At 34.1% G+C, this 19976-nt stretch overlaps 3 protein-coding genes across 3 annotated transcripts; 1 reads left to right on the forward strand and 2 right to left on the reverse strand.

Moving 5' to 3' along the window:
• Window positions 1-181: 181 nt before the first annotated feature.
• On the reverse strand, window positions 182-16506 carry LOC111442566 (dihydrolipoyl dehydrogenase 1, mitochondrial). Its single transcript, XM_023079977.1, has 3 exons — window positions 16496-16506; window positions 2247-2608; window positions 182-1675 (listed from the first exon to the last, which is right to left on the reverse strand). Exons 2-3 carry the CDS (start codon window positions 2517-2519, stop codon window positions 425-427), a joined length of 1524 nt encoding a protein of 507 aa, XP_022935745.1. The 5' UTR covers window positions 2520-2608; window positions 16496-16506; the 3' UTR covers window positions 182-424.
• Window positions 3692-8102, reverse strand: LOC111442576 (30S ribosomal protein S1, chloroplastic-like). The gene is made up of 7 exons (XM_023079989.1): window positions 7727-8102; window positions 7107-7382; window positions 6720-6800; window positions 6107-6388; window positions 5915-6025; window positions 5163-5249; window positions 3692-4079 (listed from the first exon to the last, which is right to left on the reverse strand). The coding sequence occupies exons 1-7, from the start codon at window positions 8027-8029 to the stop codon at window positions 3978-3980; spliced, it is 1242 nt and encodes a 413-aa protein (XP_022935757.1). The 5' UTR covers window positions 8030-8102; the 3' UTR covers window positions 3692-3977.
• A 1889-nt stretch (window positions 16507-18395) lies between the features above and the next one.
• Window positions 18396-19959, forward strand: LOC111447869 (transcription factor MYB78-like). The gene is made up of 3 exons (XM_023087237.1): window positions 18396-18826; window positions 18937-19066; window positions 19181-19959. Exons 1-3 carry the CDS (start codon window positions 18661-18663, stop codon window positions 19788-19790), a joined length of 906 nt encoding a protein of 301 aa, XP_022943005.1. The 5' UTR covers window positions 18396-18660; the 3' UTR covers window positions 19791-19959.
• The last annotated feature ends 17 nt before the right edge of the window (window positions 19960-19976 follow it).

Below are 19976 nucleotides of genomic sequence, written 5' to 3' on the forward strand. Positions count from 1 at the left end.
TTCACAATTATAAGAAAGATCTAAACCATTATTGCCCCAAATCAAGAACCACCTACATCACAGAATGTCAGTAAACCCTTGTATAAGCTTTCACATCATCGATCTTCGTTTCTAATTCGTGTTCGGCTGCCGCACTTATTACCCTGCATTCACACAAGTAAACTCAACTGGATCTTAAGGATTCAATTGTTCAACATATTCCGATCTCATGTTATTCGAAACTCGGGTATCGAAGCAGAACATTATTGTAACCAGAGAAAAATGGAAGCTAAAAGACACCAAATCTGTATTTGAAACACATCGAACCCTTCAATGAAGGGAGTGACAAGGAAAATGAATGACTTATGAAAGTCATTCCAAATCTCCTTTTGATAAAAATGACATAAATTAAGAAAAAAAATGGAAGAACGCCCGGTTTAACCGCTTATATATGAATCGGCTTGTCGTAGGTTGCCATCGCAGCTTCCTTCAGTGCCTCACTCATTGTGGGATGTGCATGGCAAACACGGGCTATGTCCTCACTTGAAGCATCGTATTGTAGAGCTATGGCTGCCTCATGAATCAGCTCCCCAGCATTGGGAGCCATTATGTGTACTCCTAATATCTTGTCTGTTTCCTTTTCAGCCAATATTTTGACTATACCTTCAGCATCATCGATTGCCTTGGCTCGACTATTTGCCATGAATGGAAACTTCCCGACACGATAAGAAACCCCGAGTGCTTTCACCTGCTCCTCTGTCTTTCCAACAGAAGCGACCTCAGGATGGGTGTATACAACCCCAGGAACCTTGTCATAGTCCACATGACCTGTCTTACCAGCTAAAAACTCCACACAAGCAACACCGTCTTCTTCGGCCTTATGAGCTAACATTGGCCCAGGAATTACATCGCCAATAGCGTAGATTCCAGGAACATTTGTAGCAAATCTATCATTTACTAAAATCCGACCGATCTTATCTGTCTCCACTCCTAACTTCTCTAGTCCAAGTCCAGAAGTGAATGGAGTTCTACCAGCAGACACAAGAACAACATCAGCCTCAAGAATGGTCTTGTCCCCACCGGCTGCTGGCTCAAGGGTCAGCTTTACTCCATCTCCAGATGTGTCAACTCCGACCACCTTAGTTTTGAGCTTGAATTTCATTCCTTGCTTCTCTAGAGAGCGCTGAAATTGCTTGCGAACTTCTGCATCCATCGAGGGAACAATATCAGCAGCAAACTCAACAACAGTTACCTCTGAGCCAATTCGTCCCCATACCGAACCCATCTCAAGGCCAATGTAGCCAGCGCCAATGACCACAAGCTTTTTGGGAATTTCAGACAAAGCTAAAGCTCCTGTAGATGAAACAATTCTCTTCTCATCAATGGTGATCCCAGGTAAGGACTTGACATCAGAACCAGTGGCAATTATTATACTCTTTCCTTTTACAACCGTGTTTCCCCCATCGACGGTGTCGACAGAAACTTCAGAAGGGGAGATTAGCTTTCCATAGCCTTTGACATAGTTCACTTTATTCTTCTTAAACAAACCTTCAATACCTCGAGTAAGATTAGCTACTGCTTTATCTTTCTGGGACATCATGGCAGGCAAATCAACCTCAAGAGAAGAAAACTTCACGCCATGTTTTGCAAATGCATGCTTAGCTTCATGATACATGTGGGAAGAATGAAGAAGAGCCTGAAAATATTAAAACAAACCACAATCCATAAGTTAGAGACTTGGACTTATCTCTGATATGATCTAAATGTTGAAGTAATGGGAGCTGTCAGTGGTGAGCAATAACGAGTTGCCCTTAATAAATCATCAACATTATTAGAACAGATATGCCATGCTTAAAACAACACCCATCATTTTAGATTCAAAACTCCATTGCTCCATCAGTCAATGTCATAAAACCCGATAGAAATTCAATCCCTTCTTCGTCAAAGGTTAGGAAAAAGTTGCAACACATTTCCTAGAGGGAAAATAGTCGATTATGCTGCACTGAAGAAGTTCAAAATCTGAATTCCAACAATAGATAAGAAAAAACTGAAATACTAGGCAAACTAACAATCATATTTTAATGCAATCTACCTGAATAGACAATAAAAAAACCAAACTAATACGAAATCAAACGACAAATTTTCAACAAGAACTACCGAATCAGAAAATTCAATAACCAACACAAAACAAAATAATGAAATAGAAAAATAAATCGCCTAAAAGAATCAAGAACCAAACAAAGAAAATTCAGCAGCAAGGAAATCACCTTGGAGGGGATGCAACCAACATTAAGACAAGTACCGCCGAGAGTCCCGCGTTTCTCGATGCAGGTGGTCTTGAGTCCAAGCTGAGCAGCCTTGATGGCGGCAACATAGCCTCCAGGGCCGCCGCCGATGACGACGACATCATTTTCATCAGATCCCGATGAAGCGAAACCCCGAGAGAAGGTCAACTTAAGAACATCCATGGAGGAAGAAGAATGGGACGCATTCCTGGAGAAGAAGAAGGCCTTTCGTCTAGCAAAGCTCGCCATAGCCATGGTTGATTGGAAACTCGATCGAAACCCCTACAGAGGCTCTATACAGTGGAGGATCGAAATGGGCGTTTCTGACCTTCCTTTCTTCCTGCCTCTGACCGAACCCCTAAATAGAATAATAATTTGGTTTGTAAATTTGGTCGATGGCTGCGTATATTTTGGAAATTTAAAATATTAAATTAATAAAAAAAAATATATTCTTTAACACATTTAATCTTTATTTTTTAAAAAAACAATCAATATACATACGTGTTTTTTAATATTATTTTTTATAGTCTAAGAGTATTTTTTAAACACAGTACTACGGGTAATATGTTTTTGAAATTTTTTTAAAAAAATAAATAAAAATCTATTTTTGAAACCTTTGTAAAAGGTCAAATGGGGTTTTTGAAACAAAATATTAGCGGTTTCTATCCAAAACTAACGGTTAAAACTTATTTTTTAAATTAAAAAAAATTAAAGTATAGTGTGTAAGGTGTGTTTAATAATTTAATTCTATTAAAAAAATGGATAAATATCCTAAAATATCGAAGGACAAAGGGATGGTAAGCCCATATTTGAGGAGGAAAAAAACAACATTATCTTATAGTGTGAAGTTCACAAGGAGGTAAGATGGTGGCCTCACATGGTCTACCATCACACAAAGGATGTTTGGTGGTGAATGGCCCAATCCAAAAACAAATCTCCAATGCAATGGATGGTCCAAGCTCGTTTGTCTTGTGATTCATCGTCTAAATTCAATCTAAAAAATAGAACTCAAATGTATTTGGTTGTTAACATGACTCGTAAGATATTAACTCCTGAGTAGGTGACCGCCGTGACATATGAGTAAAGTTTGTTGCACCTTCAAATTTAAAAGTTCGAGATATGGAGATTTTTCAACGCATTTTTAGCAAAATAACTAATGCCTCGTGATATCAAGGTTGCCTATGTTAAGACTGCGTAAGCAAATAGTAAGAGGTCTTTTCCCGGATTGTTAAGGTCACTCCTTTCTTCCCATAATGGAGATTAAAATCACGTTTAAGAACATATAACCGAACACACGAGTCTTTAAGTGAAAATCACTTCAATAAAAGCTTTTTAAGGGAAAAAGGATACTACCGAAGATCTCTCGAAGCTTTTTAGTTAACTCTCGTGGCTAGCCAATAAAAAAAATCGAAAAAGAAGTGTTCGAGTTGAGTAAAAAATACATTCATCAATACATAAAAGCTTAGAGGAATTCTTTCCAACATCAACTAGAATGGAATATAACAGTGTCGATCAAACAAATTTTCATTTTCCATGCCGAAACCAATGAAACAAAAAGGTAGAGAATGAAAATGAAGAGGCAAGGCTTTCATTAAGCATTCAACGGTAAGCTACGACATGAAGAGCTAAGTTGCGTACCAAATTACAAGGGCTGACCTCTGTGTACAATTTGAAACAGTGTACAGAACACAGCAGTGGGAAAGCTTTGAATCTTCACTCTTCAGCTGGAGGAACATCGTTCAAATCTAAACCCTCTACGGGCAACTCTGGGGTCATTGGTCCCAATATTCCATCAGTAGTCAAGGTCAATCCACTCTGTATGGTTAAGAAAACAAGTCACCATTTAGGTTCAAATTCAACGATATAAAGTCCGCTTTAAAGAGAAATGAAGGATCACAGAAGATTGAGAACAAGATTCGATATCCAAATAACCAAATTCAATGCTGGCTTCTGATAGCATGAGTGAGGACTTCATTTTGAATGACCTCAAAGAGTACTAATTTCCTATGAAGTGTTATGAACCACGGACCTCCACAATAATATGATATTGTCCACTTTGGGCATAAGTTCTCGCGACTTTATTTTTAGTTTCCCCAAAAGGTCTTATACCAATGAAGATGTATTACTTACTTATAAACTCATGATCAACCCCCTTAATTAGCCGACATGGGACTCCTCTCCCAACAATCCCCCAACATGAAGTCCTATTTCCATAAGCACCTCTAGAAAAGAACTTAATAGTACTTCATTGGAAATGAAAAAGTAGAGTTATGAACACTTCTAATATCTTTTAACTAAGTCCAACAGTTATGCTTAATACACTTTTGAATTATAGGAGTATCCAACAATATCTTATAGAAAACCTCATAAATCATAGGATATCAACCAAAAAATATAAGAATATCCAAAAGAGTACAGCACATTGTCATTTCCTAATCAATGATGACATTCCTTTCTATTCTATAGTTCTACATCATTGTCTTTCTATTTGACACATAAAAAGAATGAGTATTGATGTAGATTGTTTATCAAGTTGTTATGAGATCTCCCATCGATTCAAGAGAAGAACAAAACATTCTTTATAACTCCCCAGCAGACATGTTTTAAAACCCTCGAGAGGAAACTCGAAAGGAAAAGTCTAAAGAGGACAATATCTGCTAGTGGTCCACAAGTACAAAATTGGACTTTCATCCCACCTTTCAAATACCCAATGAAGTAGAAAGGATGTACCTTCTTTTCTTTTCTTTTTTTTCTTTTTTTTCTTTTTTTTTTTTCTTGGCAAAGGAACTGATGAACTTTCCACATTATGGTTTAGAACTACAGCATGTAAAATTTAGTTGCATTTATCATTAACTTGGTACGGTTTAGAAATCTCAAGGATAGATCGCTGTGAAGTACCTCAGGCTGAAACTTAAGCATGTCGGCACGTGCCATTGCCTCTGCATAGGCTATTCTTTGCCTGAAAGTTTGTGCCATCTCCTCAGCCTGTAAATAGAAACAAAATTATAGTTACAATATACCTCTAGCTATTTTTCATCTTTTTACCTTCGTTTTTAGTCTACTATTTGATAGGAAATGAACTCGGAATTGGAAAAAAAAATGAAGATAAGGTTTTACCCCAACTGAGGCCACAGGAGGTTTCATACAGGCCCCCTCCAAAAACTATTACAAATACTCCTATCAAGTGCGCTCTTACAAGAGGCTATACAAAACACAAGGATCCAGGAACTCTAATATCTCTCTATTTACAAAATAGTTACTACCTTTTATATCCAAATATACAAAAATAGAGCTTTACAAGCATTACTCCATATGATGCTAGGTTTTGTTTTCAACATTCAAGGATAACCACCAAAAATCTATAAGAGAAGTCTGATATAATCATAGTTTTAAAATGCTGAAAACAAGAAAGAAGCACATGCTACCAGGGATGAAGGCAAATTAGCATTAGTTAGTAGTTTCCTCTACCCTACCATAGCACAAGAACTTGGGCATATGAAAATTTGCAATTTAACTAGTACAAATTTATCATTATGGTAACACTGTAGCAGAAAGACCATAACCACGTTCTCGTGCACGTATTACGAAAAAAAGAATCAGCACTGATACAAAGTGACAGAAAAGATAACTCTAACTAGCAAAGAGAATACCTTCTCAAAGACAAGCTTTGGATTGCGAATCATGTCCCCTGGAGTGGGCTCTAATTTCTTGGTAGAAAGACTAACTCGGCCTCTCTCACGATCATGGCTCAATATCATGACCTATGCCAGAATAACTCATTGTAAGACTTGGGAACATGAGTGTGAGAAGCCTTATAAATCACTTGAAGGCCATTAAACTACCTTGAGAGTGTCTCCAGGCTGAAGAACTGTTGCAATATCTGATATCCGGTCATGACTGATTTGACTGACATGAAGAAGACCATTGACTCCACCAATGTCGATGAATGCACCATAAGGTTTAAGGCTTTGAACCGTCCCAATGACCACTGATCCAATTCCAAGCTGTGCCTGGCTGTCAGCCACGGCCTTACGGTTACTAAGGACAAGCCTTGATTGTTCTTCATCAACCTCCACAAATTTCAGAGGAATCTCTTTCATGAGAAGCTCTTCAGCAGTTGATTTCTGAATAATTGCACGAACATGATGAAAAAAGAGGTATGATGTTAATTGCCGGTGTATAACTAAAATCAAGGAAACTACTATAGTCCTTGACATCAAAAGGGAAAGGCATTCACATAAAGAAAATAGAAGAGTATATCGTTGGTATCCAATACTTTGTTAAGGGAAGGGAGTGAAAATCAGCATGATCTTTGTAAATAATAAAACCATTCATCAATTAACAACTGTGAGAAACTAAATGCTTTACTCCAACAGAAACTATAATCTATTACATATACATAAAGCGAGGAAATCTTTCAAAATGTGAAAGTCATTAATAGCTAATAGAAAATACCGTTGATATTTGTGAGAAAGGGACGAAACCTCTTAGGCCTTCCACAACTGCCACAACTCCACCTTTGTTTGCATCAACCACCTGAATATTGAACACAAAAGAATGGCTACATATGAATTGTTAGGTATCAAACAAAAATCAAATTTATTGCAATTTATCGGCCTAAAATATTGGGTTTAGTGGCGATTTAACATAGTATCAAAACTAAGTTGAAGTCCTATGTTCATAGTAAGCCAACAATTCAAACTTTTGAGTTTAGTGGTGATTTAAAATTAATGATACCAGGAATGTTATAGTACTTTATAGTTTCTTATTACACGTCTAGACCAACGATACTTCAAACAAAAAGATGAACAAAAGAACCACAAATTGGATGGAAATACCCACCTTACCCTTGACAACAACATCCTCTGCTTGAAGCTGTCTGCACCTCTCCCAAGCCAGGTCATATTGGATGGATCTTAAGCTCAAAACCAAGCTATCATCAGCTTCGTTCTCACCAATAATGACAAACTCCTGTCTCAAACCAGGATATATTCCTGCTTCTTCAACATGTTTTATTCTGTGAATGCAAGCCTCCTGCAATGGCAAGTATGCAGAAGACTTGGCAGTAATGTCAACGAGTGCTCCATTGGCATCCGTACAGAACACAGTACCTTTCACCTGAAGAGGAAAACTACATAAATTATGATCCAATCTCCTTCAAATGCCCGAAGATGACACTATCAGTATACTTTCCAATTCGCATAAGCATTTTCACTTCCATTTCCCAGAACACAATCGAATTAACAAACCATTCAAGTTCACAATATCCAACTTCCAGTGTAATTAACAAGAAATTACACAAAATCACATAACGAACTATAATCCAACACTATCAAAACAGTTCCAAATTCCTACAAGCAATCGCACAACATCAAATTAAAGAGAAAAAAGAAAAATCAACTCCAGAACATCCCTTCCACACAAAATTACAAGAGAGAAAACGAAAAGAACACGCAAATAACCTTAGTTCCGACTTCAGAATTGAAGTCGTATTTCTCAATAGCGGAATGGAAGTCCTCGACAGTGAAGGAGATGCCTTCTACAGGGGCATTACGGCAGCGTTCATATGCCTCCTCAAAGATCTCCTTGAGCTTGAAACGCTCCTTCACCTGTGGACTGGGAATGGGGCTCGTAATGACAGCAGCTTGAACGGGAAGTGAACGGGCCCTGTTCTGCAGATGCCTCGATGAAAACGGCTTCGAGAGACGCGATGAAGATAGAGGCGCGCATCGCAGCCCATTGAATTGCTGAGCCATGGAAGCCATTCTCCTTCTTCCCTCTGAGGCCCCGACTCTGTAAACAGAACTGATAAGGTTTTGGGTTGGATAAGGTGGAGGAAATTACTTTTGAATAATATATAAATTAGTAAATATACAGTGAATGAGTTCGAATTTCGTTGAATTAAAAAAGAAAAAAAAAAAGGTTTTATATGATAAATTGGCAATAATTTGCTCAATAAATTTTAATATGTAAAATAACGATTATTTGTTAAATATATAAAATATAGGTTAAATTACTATTAAAAAAAATACTCTTAAATGATTATGAGCCTGACAACAATACGTAACGAGCCAAAACGGACGATATCTGCTAGCCGTGGATTTGGGTTATTATAAATAATATTAGAGTTAGACACTAGATGCTATACCAACGAGAACGTTGGGCCTCCAAGGGGAGTGGATTTGTGAGATTCCACATAAGAGCTGAACACCTAACGGTATGCCAGCGAGGAATTTCAATATTTTATCGTTTGTTTTGGATGAAAACTATTAATACTTTGCAAGAATACGGTCGAACTTTTAAAAGTTTCGTTAGCCCATTTCATATCGAAGTGGGCTGAAAGTTGACCCGACTTTAAATTGGGCTTTAAAGCCCAGTACGTTTTGCAATATAGTTGGGCCAATCAAAGCCCAATGATTACTTGGGCCAATAAAGTATTTGGATCTACATGGGCTCTTTACTAAATGGGCCTCTGTCTAATCCCATTCAATTGGGCCTGGGCCTTTCTTTATCTACAAAGTAATGGATACTACGTGTATCACGTGAGCCATGGAACTCATCCATTTTGAGTTTATTTAATTTGATTTTTTAAAACTATTTTGATATTTTGTGTAATTTAAAATTCAAGGGTTAATGGAAAAAAATAAAATTAGACTCTTTAGATATAGAAGTAGCTCGTGATTAAAAAGACCTATCGTACAGTTACGAACAACTGAAACTAGGTGTAGTCTACAAAACCCGAGCTAAAGACAGTATTTGTCAAGTAAACACTTATGTAGAGATATTATCATATGGGAACTAAACCGAGTTTCTCTATTGACAAGGCTAAATAAAGGTGTATAATCGAAAACTTCATACTCGAAATCTCACTAAGAGCTGATTTTTTTTACAATAATAATATGATATTATAATTCCACGCTCAAATAAAAACGCGTTAATTTAAATCAACAATATATATTTAAAAAATCGAGACATAAAAAAGACAAAAAAAAACATGTTTTAAAGATGATCGATAAACAAATTTAGAGGCATAAGAGCATTTAAAACATAAAATATGGTAAAAATTCATGGAGAAGCCCCAAAAAGGGGGACACAAAGGGGACAATTTGAAACATGAACTGACCAAATTTGGACGGACGGGCAGCGGGCAGACATTGAATTAGCATTAAGTGAAAAATAATAATTAAAAAACGTGAAACTTTATTATTATTATTAAATAATTTTGGTTTTAAATTATTATTATATCACGTTCATATTTCACCACTAAGGTTTAGCCAACTAAGAAACTCGAGGCACCACGAGAATTGTAAGGCTGAGAAGCTTAACTTCAGTATTTTCAATTAAAAAATGTTCGTTCTTATCTAACTATTTTTTTGACAGCTTTAAAAACACTTTATTTTATGAATAATTTGAAGAACCTAAGCTCGTAACTCGTACGAAACAAAGTATTTCAGCCTGTTTAATTAGAAAATCAATTAAAAATTTCGAAATCATTTTTAAATGTATATTTTTACTAAAATATTTACCGATAAAATATTTTCTCTTAAAATAATTTTAATATTAGTTTCAATACTATTTAAATTGATTTAATTAAGCTTAAATAATAGAAATTAAAGGAATTAAATATTTTTGGCAATAAAGAAATTAAGAGTGAGAGAAAATTTACAAGTGCATGATTAATTATTTATTGAGGAAAAAACGTGTGGAATGTGAAAGGAATCAATAATAACAAAAAGGGAATTAAAAGAAATTCCAATGATGAAAGTTTAATAATAATAATTAATTAATTTGGACATCTGATCCTACTCACTCTTTTTCTCCCTTTTTTCTAAATAAATCAAATATTTATTAAAAAAATATATTTAAGTTATAATTTAGTGGTAACTTTATTGAAAATATTTCCCACATAAAAGAAAAAACAATTAATGCATTATTTGCACGTGTAACGTAATTGTATTATCTGATCGAATATTATTTTAAAAAATTAATACATTATTTACGGCATGATCACGTTGTCTATTTACCTTTAGTCGTTTCTACGAGCGAAGATTATTTCCGTAAATCAACATGGGTTTTTTACAAGACTCCTAAACGTAAAATGGTTAGTCCTCACTATTTGTTAGAAATTTTTTCACGTGGCTTCTGAACCCAAGTTCATACGATTAGGTCGTCGAAAATAAATAAAACGGAAAAAATTAAATAAATAATATATCAATTGGGTCATTCATGCATTTAGCACTAAAAAATTATTGGTTAATGAAAAGGTCTTTTCTATTTTTATTTTGTTGAAAAATAACATCTTAAATTAAAATAATAGAGAAAAAAATGTTCTTGCTTCAAATACAACGAACGGAAATTGTTATCAAATTAAAAAAAATTAAAAATATATTCTCATACACTTTTGATTTATATTGTAATTAAAACAAAAACCTAATTTATTATTATTTTTTTTTAATTAATGAATTCCCTAGTTAATGCTACAAACGCGGTTAAATAATGGACAAAAGGAATCGAAATTAAATTAATAATATTGATAATTTGGTCTTTTATGTTTATAGATATTTTGTTGTAGGCCCAAACTTTATATTAAAAAATTTATTTGTAACTTTTATTTATTTATTTATTTCATAGAAAATTAAGCTTTAAATCCAAATTATCCACTCAATTAAATTGTACTCTTAATTTTTAATATTTTTATAATAACATATTTTTACAAATAAAAAATCACCTTATTTATATGGTTGATTTTAAAAAATATTAAGATATAATATCTAAAATATATTCTATAAATAATATATTATCCAAATATTATATCTCAATACGTTTTTATTTTTCTTTCGTCACGTTTAAATTTTTTTTTTAAAATGTCGCGTTTAATTTGAAATTAAAATTTAATTTATAATGAGAATTATAAAGTATATAATACGAGCGAAAACTAAGAATTAATTTGAAATTAATGATGGGTTGGAAGACTTATTTAAGAGAGAGATTAAATTAGCAATTAATTAAAGGGAAGGATTAGAAACTAGAAGGTGTAACGCCTCCCATAATTAAGGAGGAAAATGATGAGGTCTATATTATTATTTCCCCTTTATACAATCACGTGCATATATTTAATAAACCATTTTATATATTTTAAATAGAAAAAAAATTTAAATAGCTTTCGCTTTTAAATTAATGTCAAATAAACTTTTAATTTAATAAAAATACAGATATTATGTACAGCAACAGTAGATATTATCCGTTACATATTGTTATCAGTCTCACAATTTAAAAAATGCATCCAATAGAGAGATAATTTCACACTATTATAAGAAATGTTTGGTTTCTCTAACTAATGTGGAATCATACGTGAATTTTAGATATATTCGGCTAAAAAAAACTTAAATATAATTTAAACAACAAAATAGATTTATTTTATTTTATTTTTACTATATTGTTTAATTCTATTTATTAATAAGCATAATATTGTAGAAAAAAGTTATTTTTGATCAATAAATATAAATTATAAAAAAATTGCGAAATTATGTTTCAGGCCCCCACTTAGCAAAAGACAAACGCGGTTTCCCAATAGGACAAAAAAGGGTAAAGTTGGAATTTTAAATTTTGGCGTAATGATTAGTAACGTATTAGTAAAATATGGCGACCAATGATGTTTTGTGCATTTACATTAGGCCTTGTATTTGGTTCAGATTAACGTGATATAAATATCTAATATGAATTTTTACCATAAAGTTTTAATTTTTTAAATTTGTGACTAATTTTAATAAAAATAAAATAAAAAATTTTAATTAATGCACACAAAATATTAAATAATAAAACTCTATAATACCATGGCTATATTTTATAATTAATAATTTAATTTTTTTACCATCTTTCTAAAATAAAAATTACATTCTCAAAATCACTTTTATTTAGACGTTGTCTCCGTTAATTTACTTGTCTGTTTTTTACTGTGACGATAAAAGAAACATAAAATAATTATTTGAACGTATTTTTATTTAATTTTTTAAATAGAATTTTTTTTGGGAACTAAAAAAAAACATATAATTAATTATACAATAATTAAGAATGAAGTTAGTGGGGTGTGACAAAATTAATTATAGAATACTTTGGTTGAAATTGGATGCATTTAAGTAGGAAATAGGCAGCCATAGGGTTTGAAATAGGTGAGTTTAAGGCCCTAAAATGATCATTTAATCAACCAAATTGGTCATAAAAATGGAATAATTTACAAATATTACACTTATTTTTCAAACCCAATTGATAATGATAGTTAGTGGGTTGTGATACGATCCATTACCTAAACGTAACATCCCCTAAGCAACCTACGTTTTAATTATTATTATTATTATAGTGGGTCCGAAGACGACGTTATTAAAAAAATATTATAATTTACATAACTTAATTAAAAATAATTTTAAAAAATTGAAAATGTAACAGTGAAACCCGACTACTAGTCTTTTACTTTCGTACTTCCCCTCAAGGCTTTTAAAACATTCGGGCTAGAGAGAGGTTTTCACACCCTTATAAGTAATGTTATGTTTTCATTCCCAACCAATCTATTCCATTTGAAGCTCAACATCCTTACTGGCACGTCGTCGTCTCGTATCATACCCTACATGGAAGTGGATTGTGAGATCCTAATCAGTTGGGGAGAAACACGAAACATTATTTATAAGAGTGTGGAAATCTCTCTCTAACAGATACGTTTTAAAAATTTTGGAACCAAAGCTCAAAAGAGGAAAACCAAAAAAGATAAAATATTTCCACCCTACCCGATAGTTATATGCGGTAAGTCGTTGTTATTGCCTTTTGCTTACATTCCCATATAACACAAATTTCAATTTCTCAAATCTTGCTTTCAAAACTCCCTTTCGAAATCTCTCTACCCGTTTTTTAAAACTTTCTTCTTGAACCGAGTCTAGAGGCTCGAGCATACGCCGCTTGGCCATAGGCGACGCAAGAATGAATAGGCTTAACTCACTTGTTGTTGAAAAGTGAGTGCCGCACAATCGTAAGTCTACTGTCATCAAAGTGCGACTGTGACAAGTGGTCGATATATATATATATATATATATATATATATATATATATTTTACAATTACTTGAAATTTACTAAGTTTGTAGTTAAAATTTCAAACATTATACTTTAATTCATCAACTTTGCATAGAACGTCCTTTAGTTCATTATCTTTATAAATATATATATATATATATATAGTTTTTTTAAAATAAAAAAAGGGACAAAAAGAATGGTGGGTTTAAGGATGAGGTGCCACTGAATCTGGACTTCGTGTCAATATGTGCTTGTCCTTTCAGGAAATGACTTACTTTTCTCTTCCAAAATTCCTTTTTATCTCTTATTTTCTCTCTCCTCTTTAGAGTGAGAAAGAGACACATGGGCATCAATTATTTATTTTTTTTTTTTGTCGTCATCCCCACGGTCATCGTCACTAAGCTAATTTGGATTACACGAAATCGGCACCTAAATATTGAATTCCTACTCATATTACGACATGCATACTTGATTATAAACCTATCGAATATTGTCGATCCTTATAAAAATAAAAATAAAAACAGACGTTCGGTAAATGGTTTACAATCAGATGAGAAACACCTTACCATTTACCTTAAAAATGCTCGAGATGGATTTACGACCAAAAATTAACATTCAAACTGTCTTCGTAGTTTACACAAAATAGTCATTTCTAACCCTAAATTCCATAAACTTATTTTTTTTCTTATCTATATTATAAGAAATTGGGATATTCGGAAAACATTGGACGTGATTGGGACGCGTCTTATTGCCACATCAGCATCCATCTCAGAAATTTAAGTATAAAGTAATAGCTCCCGAGCCCTCATGAGCCGACCCTTCCATTTTGAGTAGTTCCATGAAGAGCAAAAAATGATGGAGCTTTTTAACAGCGGGGTTGTAAGTGCAATTGACACGTAGGCTACCGAGAATAAAGAACTCCAGAGGGAGAAAACATAATATAAAATAATAATATTGATTGATTCAAATATATGAGAGTTTCCAACCTACATAGTTACGTATACTTCATCCCATAATTAATTTACTTTATTTTAATTAATTCGTTTAGGGTTTACGAGGGTAAAATGGTCAAGTAAGGCAAAAAAGAGAGAATAAAAAAAATTAATTTAGGAGCGCATGCGCTGAAGGTCAAAAATGGGAGAATAACAAAATAATAATAATAATAATAATAATAATAATTAATTTTAAGTTAACAAAACAATGACGTGTTTGGGTCAAAGACGCTTCAGAAGAGTTTGAAGAGAAAATAAAAATAAAATATATATTCTTTTTTTTCTTTATTATTATTTTTTTTAATCCCTTCCAAAACGCACCGTCCTTTGAATAAGTCAAAGCCATTTATCCTTAAAATTCGGCTTTTTAACTTTGAATTTTCAAAATTCCAATCACTATCCTTCCTATTTCTTCCTCGTTTTGATCTTATCTTTTAACACAAGCTTTGGTTGAGTGTGCGGATGCAAGCGACCTCCGAGATTTAACCGAGGTCAAGATGGTTTGAGGTATAGGCGCATCAAGTTCTCCCGAATTTAACCGAGGTCTAGATGGTTTGAAGTACAGGCGCATCAAGCTCAACCCTCTTTCCTTCGATAGGATATGGATCTCGACTTGTCCCCACAGGAAGAAATAGAAGTACCTGTTGATTGAGGAGGCTCCCGAACCCGATATAGATATGTACGAAAAAAGAGACCCAGCCTGCATTAGGGTGATTGTAGCAGCCCAACTGAAAGAAACTGTCTTTAAAAAGACGGGTCCCTAAAAAACAAGTCCAAGCCGAAATCCTCCGCCGAGGATTGTCTCACTCTTTCGATTTACATTTAAGAATATGCTATTTTTTATATATTGTTTTTTAACCCAAGTTTTAGTTTTGATATCGATCGAAAAACCTAAAATTAACTGTTACAAGCTGGTGTTGTTTTCAAAGTATAATGTAAACGTCACGTTCTTATTTTATCTTAAAAATGTTATAAATTTTCAGTTATAATGAAAATTATTTAAAAAATAAATTAAAAATAAATGATAAAACATTTATTATTATAATGATTAATTTTGAATTTTATTATAGTTCCCTTTGAGGGAGTAGGAGAATGATAAAAAGTCGACCATCCTTCTAGATTTTCCCTGCCAACCTTTTTCTTCTTACACGCATCGTATTTTAATTATTTAATTAGTTACAAATATCTAAAAATAGATAATAATATGAATTTAATAATGGTTTTGTACATATTATATGGTCTTTATTTCAGAATATATTCCTCGATTATAAAATGATAATTCTTAATATTTTAAGCATATTCCAATTGGGATTTGATAAATAAATAAATCATTTTAATTTTTTTATAATAAAAATAAATAACTAAATTAATAAAAATTATATATTTTTAATAGGCAGTGGACGACAAAGATTTTAGCACGTGACCGTCATGCCCATAGAATATTAGGCTTTCTACTGGCTACCCCACATTTATAAAAAATAAAAAATATATATAATCTTAATATTATATAATCCATCGTGGACATCTAATCACATTTATTCATATAAAAGGTTTTTTTTTATAAATATATTATTTTTATGTGATTAATGGATGTTTATTGAAAATTAATGAAAGTATTTAATGGATTAATAAATAAATAAAATATATATATATATGAAAAATTCTCGAAATGAAATGTGGCAGTTTCTAGCTTATTTATTTTCTACTAACGACTATTAATTATTCGGTTTTGACTATCGTTCTCGTGAGATTCTTGTGAAGGATATTTTGGTTCTTGTAATGTCACTTTTGTCGGTACCTTTCGTGGGGTTGGTTATTTATTTATTTATTATCTTTTTGGGTGTACGATATGAATAGTACAAATAAGCGATAATTTTAATTAAAAAATGTAACAAAACTGATGTCCTCGATAATAAAATAAAATTTTACTCGAGCACCAAATGCTCTCTAACTTCCATCTCGATTCGTCTATGAATCATGACTTATTAAAAGAAGACTACTTTGTGTTGGATGATAGAAGTCCCACATCCGCTAATTTAGGGAATGATCATGGGTTTAAAAGTGAGGAATACTAACTCTATTGGAATGAAGCCTTTTGGAGAAGTCCAAATCAAACCATGAGAGTTTATGTTCAAAGTGGACAATATCATACTATTGTGAAGAGTGTGTTCGTCTAACACTTTGATACCACGTGTAACGTCTCATACTCAAAATTTGGGATCAACGAAATGTTACATAATAGGCTAGCGTGGTTGCCATGAGCGGAGAAAAAGAAACCAACTCTTGGCTCCATAAGTAATAGGCTAGCGTGGTCGCCAGCTTCCAGCATTTTTACGGCTCATTGCCTTCTCTTTTTTCTCCCTATTCTACCCCTATCCCTTCTTTTATGCTACCCATTTCCATATATTTTCATTTATTTTCCAATTTTGTTATAATTTTCGAATTTAATAAAAATAAAAATAAAATTATAAGCATTGGATCTCATTAAAAACTTAAAAATTTATATACGTTAAATCAATTAATCTTTTAAATATCAAAATTTTTAAGAATTTACATATACAAAATTAAAATTTTAAAAATTTATTAATATTTTGATTAGTTTTTGGGTTTATTTTCAGCAAACATTCACATGGTATCAGAGCCATTTTGGTTTAGCAACCCGGATTCTTTCTTTTCAATGGCTTTTGAAATCTTCTACTGTTCTTCTCCACCACCACTGTTGGCTTTGACGCCGCAGGGGCAATTGTCATGGCTGCCACATGCAGAGCCGATTGATTACTCTTCGGCTCCACCCTATTGACCTCTAAATCACCTTTCGTCATACTCTGTACATACAACCTCATCTTTTCCAACCCAATCGGTTTTCCCCTTGGCCAAATAGTCTCTCTTATTTTCTTCCCAATCAACCCTTCATCCTTCACAGAAACTCTAATCTCACGATCCTCATCAGTGTTCTCTTCAGAAATATACGGAATCTCGACAAGCCCATCAACCTTTTGCAGAGATTTACCTTCGGAATTTGGGTGCCGCACTGGCCTATTCGCCAACCAAGTTGCCGCCGCCCTTCCTGCCAAAATTGGCTCCTTCGCCCAATGTGGCGACTCTTCCGACTGCCCTTCTCGCCAAAATTGGCTCCTTCGCCCAATGTGACGACTCTTCCGGCTTCAACATTGTCTTTGTCCCTTGCTCTAGGTTTCCCCTTCTACTTCTTGGGGTTTGACATATTCTCACCAGAGCCAAGGCAGCATCGTCGCTAAGCGACAATCCCTCTTCATGGGTTAGACATATTCTCGCCGAAGCCAAGGCAGCATCGCCGCTGAGCGCGATCCCTCTGCAATTTTCGATGGCCAAGAAAGTGTTTCTCTACGCCTCCTCTGAACCAGGTTGTTAACATTTTCACGAAAAGTGTTTCTCAACCTCTTTGAATTGTTCAGATTCAAGCTTCACGTTCGTTTAAATCCGACGCTTAGCTTGCAGTGGGGTGTTAAGGATATTTAGTAATAAATTATAGTTTACCATATATATTATATTTGATGTTTTATTATAAGACAAATATTTAACATTTGTCTTATTACTATAGGTATCTTTCCATTTATTGTTATTTCCATTTATTACTATTTCCATATCTTTGTAATTTATTTGATTATAAATAAGATAACTTTCACACCATTTAAGTGTGGTGGATTAATCAAATTTTTAAGAATTTACATATACAAAATTAAAATTTTAAAAATTTATTAATATTTTGATTAGTTTTTGGGTTTATTTTTTCCAATAGTTGAATTTTAATTTAATTCGAATTTAATTTCATTGGGAAGAAATTAAACTTTAAGAATAAAATAAATTTACTAAGCCATATATATTTACAAGTAGAGGAAAATGAACGAATTAAATTAAAGTTAATTAATAATAAAATATTAACAAGTTGTTTCAAAATTTAGTTTTTTTTAGTGTAAAATGTTGAATATAATAAATAAAATAGGAAAAGAATTAAAATTTACTAGAAAATAAAATAAAAGGAATTAATATATACGGCCACTAAAATAAATAAGCTCAAGTTTCAAAGGGGGCTCTAAATAGTCAAGAGGTAGAACTCGGGAGGGAGAGGAGAGTCGCATTAACTTCATTAATAATGGAGATTAAGTGGTAATTAAGTGATTAATTAATTAAACTCCGTTATTGCGGCTTACTCCTTTAATTTTTCTTTTTCTCTCATTTTAAGGCCCTCAACTTTCTGTATCTATAAAACCACCCCCTTTCTTCTCTGTCCTCCCCGTAGTCCCCTCTCTCTCTCTCTAAAAACCTTCGCCGGAAATCGAATCCATCCGCTACTGATCGCCGGGAAATGGACGGAAATAAAGACCGAATGATCGATTCCGGTAACTTCCACGGCGGCGACGATGATGGAGACCTGAGACGTGGACCGTGGACGGTCGAGGAAGACATAGCTCTCATCAATTACATCGCTAATCACGGCGACGGCCGCTGGAATTTACTCGCTCGCTGCGCTGGTAACTGATTCCTCGCCGGAACCCTAACGGATTCCGATTCCTCTGTTTCTCTCTGAATCTGATTTTGTTAATCGTACATTTGAATCTTTAATTGATCGATTGATTTACAGGTCTGAAACGTACCGGAAAAAGCTGCCGGTTGCGGTGGCTGAACTACCTCCGCCCGGACGTCCGCCGTGGAAACATTACGCTTGAAGAACAGCTCTTGATTCTCGATCTTCATTCCCGTTGGGGAAATCGGTATGCGATTTTATTGCTTAATTGTAAAATGTATATTTAATGTATGATTTTTTCATTAATTTCTATAAAAAAAATTAGTTTATGAATTTAAGAACAAGAAATTTTAATTTTCAGATGGTCAAAAATTGCCCAACATTTACCCGGACGAACCGATAACGAGATAAAGAACTACTGGAGGACTCGAGTTCAGAAGCATGCTAAACAGCTGAAATGCGACGTTAACAGCAAGCAATTCAAGGACACCATGCGATATCTCTGGATACCGCGGCTCGTCGAACGGATTCAGGCCGCCGCCGGGACAACTGCCGTCGACGGTAACGGATCGTACGGATCAGTGGCGCCGCCGCTGATGAACGGGAGCGATTTCGTTAGTACTTCACAAGTCACTCCGAGTTACGCGTCGGAGAATTCCAGCTCCGGTGGAGGCTCCTCCGACGGGACACAGGGCTCCTCCGTGTCGGAGTTGACGGATTGCTACAATAATTTCGGTTGTTTTTCGGTGGGGTATGGGCAAGATACGGCACCCCCGCCACCCCCGCCGCCGCCGATGCAGAGCTCGGCGGTCGGATTCTTTAACGAGGGGGAATTGGATTTTCAAGCGATGGAGCAGAGTTCTTGCGAGTGGCTGGCGGAGGACGGCGGCGTTGACACATCGGAGAACTTCTGGAGTACCGCCGGCCCCGGCGCCGACTACTTCTGGCTCTTGCAGCAGCAACTGAATTAAAAAACAATGAACAAGATGCAATAAAAAGGGGAAATTATACATAATTTGTAGAGATCAAGATCATGATCCTTCTAAGAAGAAGGGTACAAAAACTAGAAGAATTCTAGGATTTTACGAAGAACAGAGTCCAATTTTTTGGATTGTTCTTTTTTTTTTTTTTTTTTTTTTTTTTTTTTTGTTTAAAAA

This window comes from Cucurbita moschata, unplaced genomic scaffold (assembly GCF_002738365.1).
Source record: "Cucurbita moschata cultivar Rifu unplaced genomic scaffold, Cmos_1.0 Cmo_Scf00001, whole genome shotgun sequence".
Classification (NCBI taxonomy): domain Eukaryota; kingdom Viridiplantae; phylum Streptophyta; class Magnoliopsida; order Cucurbitales; family Cucurbitaceae; genus Cucurbita; species Cucurbita moschata.

Excerpts from the sequence above, each read along its gene's own strand:
- LOC111442576 (XM_023079989.1), bottom strand. The coding sequence starts at position 8,029 with ATGGCTTCCATGGCTCAGCAATTCAATGGGCTGCGATGCGCGCCTCTA. Across the intron at positions 6,026-6,106 it reads AGCCTGGAGACACTCTCAAG|GTCATGATATTGAGCCATGA; the intron begins GTAGTTTAATGG and ends ATTCTGGCATAG. Across the intron at positions 4,080-5,162 it reads TGCTTAAGTTTCAGCCTGAG|AGTGGATTGACCTTGACTAC; the intron begins GTACTTCACAGC and ends TTAACCATACAG.
- LOC111442566 (XM_023079977.1), bottom strand. The coding sequence starts at position 2,519 with ATGGCTATGGCGAGCTTTGCTAGACGAAAGGCCTTCTTCTTCTCCAGG. Across the intron at positions 1,676-2,246 it reads TTGGTTGCATCCCCTCCAAG|GCTCTTCTTCATTCTTCCCA; the intron begins GTGATTTCCTTG and ends TAATATTTTCAG.
- LOC111447869 (XM_023087237.1), top strand. The coding sequence starts at position 18,661 with ATGGACGGAAATAAAGACCGAATGATCGATTCCGGTAACTTCCACGGC. Across the intron at positions 18,827-18,936 it reads TTTACTCGCTCGCTGCGCTG|GTCTGAAACGTACCGGAAAA; the intron begins GTAACTGATTCC and ends ATTGATTTACAG. Across the intron at positions 19,067-19,180 it reads CATTCCCGTTGGGGAAATCG|ATGGTCAAAAATTGCCCAAC; the intron begins GTATGCGATTTT and ends TTTAATTTTCAG.